General features: G+C 42.9%; 1 protein-coding gene across 7 annotated transcripts in view; it reads right to left on the reverse strand.

The window, feature by feature from the left end:
• Window positions 1-7,030, reverse strand: part of LOC103151135 (golgin subfamily B member 1-like) — a 37,722-nt gene that overhangs the window by 22,026 nt on the left and 8,666 nt on the right. For 6 of the 7 annotated variants that reach the window (XM_016681203.1, XM_016681201.1, XM_016681200.1 and 3 more), the window contains exons 10-16: window positions 6,537-6,843; window positions 6,334-6,449; window positions 5,327-5,444; window positions 5,167-5,258; window positions 4,933-5,092; window positions 1,496-1,602; window positions 249-372 (exon numbers count right to left, since the gene is read on the reverse strand). In XM_016681203.1, coding sequence (XP_016536689.1) covers window positions 249-372; window positions 1,496-1,602; window positions 4,933-5,092; window positions 5,167-5,258; window positions 5,327-5,444; window positions 6,334-6,449; window positions 6,537-6,843 — 1,024 coding nt within the window. The remainder of the gene's footprint in view (window positions 1-248; window positions 373-1,495; window positions 1,603-4,932; window positions 5,093-5,166; window positions 5,259-5,326; window positions 5,445-6,333; window positions 6,450-6,536; window positions 6,844-7,030) is intronic. The other variant, XM_016681202.1, reaches the window with a different exon arrangement.

Here is a 7,030-nt window from a genome sequence, read left to right on the forward strand (position 1 = left end):
CAGAGATCCCAGTGGTTTTAACCAGAGATCCCAGTGGTTTTTACCAGAGATCCCAGTGGTTTTTACCAGAGATCCCAGTGGTTTTTACCAGAGATCCCAGTGGTTTTTACCGGGCCAGACGGGAATGAACAGCCAGTCATCCAACATGGTGTTATGGAGAAAACAAAACAACCCAAAGGACCTGAAGCTTCCCACAGTGCAGGTGACTGAATGCATGCCGGTGGAAAGCTGCCTGGCGGGTCTCACACCTGTGTCAGGAGAACTGTACTCGGGCCACCAACCTCCCATGTTCTCTCCCTCCATCGGGGTCGTGCTCTCCGAGGTGCTGCCCGGGTTCTGGAAGGACGCCTGTCCGTCGAACTCAAAATCCTCCTAAAAACACGATATTTACATTAAAAATCCACTCTGTGGCTGCAAAGCAAGCCCACACCATCCACCCTCCACCACCGTGCTCCATAGATCATAATGAGTTTAGGCTGATCTGCTGGGTTCGGTCCAACACGTCCTTCATCCAGATGCAGCTTTGCCAACCTAAATCTGCTGCCATCTTGCTTCTAGACAGGCCTTCTCCTTTTACCCATTCGAGCAGCCATATTGGCTCAGAGTCATGACCTTTGACCTTGATTGTGCTAACTGAGGCCTGTAGCGTGAGAGATGGTGGAGGGACATCCACTCCTGAGAAGACTGGCGGCTGTCTGAGAGGTTTTCCTTTGGGGAATAATCGATTTTGCGGAAAGAGGCAATCTGGAGATGACCTTTGACCCTTCCCAAACTGTTGCTTCACCAACTTCTCTGTTGTGTTTCCAGCTGTTGCAGAATTAGTTAATCCATTCATCTGATCAGATTTAAATCTTAGAAGGTCATTAAAGGAGCTGCTTCTCAGAGCAACGCTGGGAAAATCGTTGCTAAAGGGTTAACAGAGCGGCCGTGTGTGTAACACACCGCAGTTACTTGATTGTGCTATAAAATAAACTATCTGCCTGGAAAATACATAATACTGCCCCCCCAAGATGAAAAGAAACCCAACATAAGTATTAATGTCTGATAATATTAATACTTCATGACACCTGGTCGTCCCTGCAGGTTTACTGATGAAACTACAGATGAAAACTAGGTTAACTGGCATATTACGTGATGTTCATCGCCCCTTTGAAATAAATAAACAACAATAAAAATATATTACTTTAAAATAAATAATTATGGCTGACAATTATTTATTTTAAAATAATATATTTCTAGTACTTTTAATTTTATTTTCTTAAACATTTAATCATTTAATTTTAAAGATTAAATAATTATTAATGAACAAAAAAATCAAAAGGCAAGAAAAAACATTTCTAAACACACAATTACAGTGTATTAAAATTTTATGTATTAAATTTCATTTTCATAAACAATTAGCCATTATTTAATTTTTAAAAGTTTTATAAATCAGAAAGAATGATTTAAAATCAAAGGCAAGAAAAACTCTACAATAAATGGAGTTGGCACCAACCTGCAGGCTTCGATGGGCCGGAGCTAGCAGCTTCTTGGCCCCGGGTCGGGCCAGCCCCCGAGCCTGAGCCAGCTCCTCCTCCAACTCCTGCTGCCGGGTGGCCAGAGCTGGATCGGAGCAGCCAGGAAAGAACCAGTCATCCTCAATCAGTTTTGTGCCACAGGGGAAAGGGGGGAGGCGAGTTTGTGGATGGAAGTGAACATTAGGGTGGACTGGACAGATGAGCAGAAGCGTGACGATGTGGACGGTGTTGGTGGTGAAGAATATGGAAATCACACACAGAAAAAGCTTTTTCTAAGAGTGGAAACACTGAGCAAAGAGGAGTGGAGCTGGAGGAGAGGTGAAAGAATCAGGGATGGAGAAAAATATGGATTTCTATGTCTGCAACACTTCATGAAGAGACAACGCTCAAAGCCATGCACACCTAATTTGCATTGCAAAGGAAAACAGCATTCAAACATATGGGAGACGGGCGTACGAGTGGCAGAGGGAGGAAGGACAGAGCCCGTCTTTATGAGTCACACTTAAAAGCCAACGCTTCAGCGCTGAAACGTGAAATCTGTGCAGATCTGAGAGGCTTCCTCAGGACGGGAGCAGGGCGGCGTCCGAACAGACCGCCGCAGACGGTCCCATCCGTTTTGTGCAGACAGGCTGCTTGGTAGGGTGGAGGGGAGGAAAGGTGGAGGGCAGCTCCAAGCAGAGGGTGAGGCAGAGAGGGGACACAGTGTGTTCAGCCTGATTAGTGTGTGCACAACAAGCAGAGTTAGGAAGAGATGGAAAAGTTCCCGAAATCCGATGGGGTAAAGCGATTCAGTCTGCGTCCTGCTCAGAGTCAGAACCGACTTCAACCCAACTCCAGTTTATCTCAGGGGGTTTTATGTGACTGACCAACACAAATGAATGCAGATTTTTCAAAAGGAAAGAAAAATGATACAAAGCTTCCAATTAATTCACAATAAAAATCTGAAAAGTGTGGAGTGCTTTTATGTTCAAGAACCACCATTGGATGGATGCAGCAGCTTTGCATATTTTTCCCCAAATCAAATTGAAATATTATGAGAATGAAGTCATAATGTTATTTGAATAAGGTTGGATTATCACAAGAATGAAGTTGTAATACTAAAATAAAGTTGTAATATTATGAGAATAAAGTTATAATACTAAAATAAGGTTGGATTATTATGAGAGTAAAGTTATAATAATGTGAGAATAAGTTTTGGATCTCAATCTGTTTGGTTCTGCGTAGATCTTTCAATAATTTTGTAATTTCTGATGGTTGCAAAGATTTTCTTGAAGGTTACTGCAGTAAAGGGGGGAGAATGCAAATACATGACACACTTTTCTGATTTTTACATGTAAAAAAGGTGGAAATAATGTATTTGTGTTGGTCTGTCACACAGATTAACAAAAAGATACATTAAATACAGTATCCAAAGAGTAAAAAAGTCTTTAAAGGCATAGTCTGTGTGTTAGAGCAGACGCCCCAACTGCACTTAAAAGATGCAGTAATTTTACAACCAGTGACCTCTTACTCTTAATTATTTTTATATCAGTTAATATTTTCAGTATTCAACTGATAATGCGTCAGTTAAACACCAATCTGCCTGTTAGTAAGGATGAGAGCGAAGGATCTCCGTCTGAAGCATTTTACTCCTCAGTTAGTGCAAATCTTCCCAAACACTGAGACCAGGACACACTGCTGCAGCGCAACCATTAGAGTCCGGACAAACAGAAAAACTGGCACAGAGGACAAGAAGAGAGGGGGAATGGAGTAAAAACAGAGGGAAACTAAACGACAGACTCTGCAGCGCGGCCCGTCTCTGCACTGGCTGAAGCTCAACCCCGTAAAGCTGAGAGGAGCCCCAGGCAGTGCAGGGAGCCGGAGCTGCGCTGCAGGTGTGGAGGAGCCTGCATGCACAAAACTGATGGGAAACCGCTCTGAGTGGCTGCTCCCATCCCCGGAGCAGGGCGCTGGAGAGGGAGGCGGGAGGCAGCGCACGCTAACTCAGATCCCCCACATGATGCCGGAGACGACAGGGGAAATAAAGAAACAGAAATGATGTTCAGTCAGACAACAGAGGGCAAGAAACACAAAAACACTCCACAGACTCTGGGCTCACTGAGACACGATGGCTGCAGCCAGAACGGACCTGCAGGGGTCAAACTCATCCTCACTTTGGGTCAAATCAAGGTCATGAATGTTCTTAAAGGGCCGGCTGTGTCACAACGTTTTGATAAAACCCAAGATTAAACTGTTTAAATATTAATAAATAGATGTTTTTTCATTAAGTACTTCTTAAAATTAAATCATATTTAGCATCTTTTCACACTGATCAGTCCATCAAGGATTTCACAACTGTTTTTGTGATTTTTGGCAAATCACAAGTTTCGTGGCGTTAATTTAGAAATTTAATTTAGACTGAAACAGCTGAAATACTGCCACCTACAGGAGGGAGTTAGCATCACTTAAACCCATTTCGAGCTGCAACTACCAAATATTTAAGGAATCGATTCTATCAATTATTCGGACGATTAATCAGATAAAGAAATTGCCACATTCTGCAGAACTTTTAACTCAAAATTAGAAATACACCAAAAGAGGAAAATAAACAATTCCTTTATTAAAATAAGAAAATAAACATTCTATTGTCTAAAATAATAGCATTTCCTTTAGTGAACACTTGATCAGTTGTAAATCAATTAATTTTCAGATTAACCAATTAATAATTGGATTACAAAAGATGCCAGTTGAAGCTCAAACTGGAGGAACTTTGGATAAAACACATTTACAGTCTTTATATTTATATTAGATGATATTTTTTGTACAATTTTTGGCTTTTTTCAAAGTCTGTGTATTTGAGTTAACGATTAATCGATTACTGATTGGACAATTATTTCTATAATCATTTAATTTCAGTAATTTCCCGGTTGGGATGAATAAAGTACTTCTAATCACAATGAATCCTATAAACAGTTTCAGCTCTGAACAAAATAATTTAAGGCAATTTTTGCAAAAAAAATAAATTGCAAAAATCTCACAATTATGCATTACTGACAAAAAATCTGCTGATTTTTTGCATAAATTTCTTCAAAAAACTGGATGGACTGACTGGTGTCTGTGCTTCTGTGTTGAATTTGTTGGTCAGGACAGAGAGGAGTCCTTATCAGGGAGGCTTTTCATTAATAAACCTCTCAATTAAAATGGATAAAATGGATTTTTATCCATTTTACCAGGATAAAAATAAATAAGTAAATAAAAACATAACAGCTTTGGCGGGCCAGATTTAGTGTGATGTGCTTTGTAGAGGTGAATGAGACTAAAATAAAAATGTGAGTTGCTGCGTTATGACGGATGACGGAGCAGGTTAGGTGTGCATGAGGTGAGCGGATCAGCAGAAGGATCCGGTTCTGGTTCCTATCCTGCAGCTGCCTCTCACCCTCTCGCTCCTCCTCCATGTGGCTGATCCGCAGCGCCATGGCCGCCCTCTCCTCCCGTTCCTCCCGGGCTCGGTCCCGGGCGCTCGCCGCCTCCGCCACCATCTCCTGCCACTCCAGCACCTTGCTCTGGGTGTCGTCGGCGCTGCCGGACTCGCTGGCCTGCAGACAGAGGGCAGACCCGGTGAGGAGCGGGTCGGGATTCGGCGGGTGAAGGCGGGGGTAGCGGTGCCGACCTGGGAGGCCGCCCTCTTGGTGAACTGCTCCAGCTCGGCCTGCAGCGTCCTCTGCTGCTCCTCGTACAACACCAGCTTCGCCTCCAGCATTTCTGACGGGAAACGGCCAGATGTTCACGGCCTCCAGTCAGAGGAAAATCACCGGGTCCGGTCTGCTTACCGCTCTTCGCCCTCAGCTCCTCGTACTGATCCACCTTCCACTGGTTTTCCTCCCTCTCCTCCTCCAGAGCCGTGATCCGACCCCGGAGCGCCGTCAGGTCCGGAGGAGCAACGCCAGCCTTACAGGAAGCAGAAAACGTTTTATTTCCATCTGCTCCGTTTTACAGTTCACACATTTATCCACAGAAACATTTAATCAATTTTCAAGCAGTTTAAAGGTAAGTTTGAAGTTTTTCCTCCTCCAAACTTTGGGAATGAAAACAAAACAAATGAACTAAAAAATATCTTCAATTCCCAATGACAGTTTAAGTTAATAATGTCTCGTGATAGGATTATACATTCTACACCAGGGACAAGATAAACAAACTAAAATATAATATTTTTTCGTTTTGAAATGTCTCACACACCTGATTGGTCTGAGAACAAAAACAATTCAACAAATCCCCCAATTTCAAGAACTTTAACATATAAAACCCCAAAGGGAAATTAAATATCGTTGTAACTCATTAATTCAAAATGTACCCGAGTTATCATGGATGGTGATGGCTGTGAGCATTTATTACCTTATTCAACCTTTAGTTCATTGACACAGAATAAGTCATTGATCCATCAGTAATAAAACATGTTCATTACATTAAAACAAACTGTTGAGCTAAATGATTTTCCTGCTCAAATGCTTAAACACAACATGCTAAATATCTATGAAAATGTTCCTGCTACTTTCTCTGGCATTTAGAAAATACAAATCATTTTGGAAATTCTGACTGACCTGAAACAATAAAAGTTAAGTTTGATTCAACTTCAGTTGGTGAGAAAAATGTGCCTTTGTGTTTTATTAGACGTTTGAAATATCTGGTTTCAGCTGTAAATAATATTTTTCAACTTTAGGCTTTACTCACTTTTGGATTATACTTTATTGCTCAGCTGAACAGAAATTTCCAAACCTTGAAATCGCCTCATTGAAACGAGTTTCACTGCAGCTGCTGCAGAGGAAGCGTTAAAACTCACCTGGCTTTTCTTCAGCTCCTCTTCCAGCTGTCGGATCCGAGACTTGGACCAAGCTTTTATTTTCAGGAACTTGGCCTCTGACCTGCTGGCCTCTTCCGTTTTTTGCTTTGCTTGAGCTGAAAGAAAACAGAAAACTAATTAAACTAACAGAAACCATGAAACCAACCAGAGATGTTCCAGATCACTAGTTAAATGAATCCAACCTTCCAGCTCCGCCATCCTCTGGACGGAGGCCGGATCCGTCGGCAGGTTCCCGCTTCCTGAGGCCTCCTGGCAGACAGGTGGCGCCGCTGCAGGCGAGGCTGTGCGGCGCTCCTCCAGCTGCCCCAGCAGCTCCGTCTGCAGTCGCTCCATCTGGTCCTGATGCTGCGCGCTCAGCCGCTGCAGCTCCACCTGGTGCTTCTCCATCAGGTCCCGCAGCTGCGCTCGCATCACGTGCTTCTCCGCCTCCATCTTGGACTCCAGGCTCTCCCGCTCCACCTGCAGCCGCTGGAGCCGCTCCGTCAGCTCCTGTCGGGTCAGAGAGAACCGACACAACGTGACCCAAAGTATTCACACCACAGGAACCTTTCTGCAGTTATTCATTTTGCTACAAGAAACCATGATTTATTTCATCAGGATCTGATGAACAAGAAGCAGAAAAGATTCCAATATGGAAGGAAAATGATTTTTAAATTAAAATAAAAAAAATACATTT

This window comes from Poecilia formosa, unplaced genomic scaffold (genome assembly GCF_000485575.1).
Source record: "Poecilia formosa unplaced genomic scaffold, Poecilia_formosa-5.1.2 Scaffold272, whole genome shotgun sequence".
NCBI classification, from domain to species: domain Eukaryota; kingdom Metazoa; phylum Chordata; class Actinopteri; order Cyprinodontiformes; family Poeciliidae; genus Poecilia; species Poecilia formosa.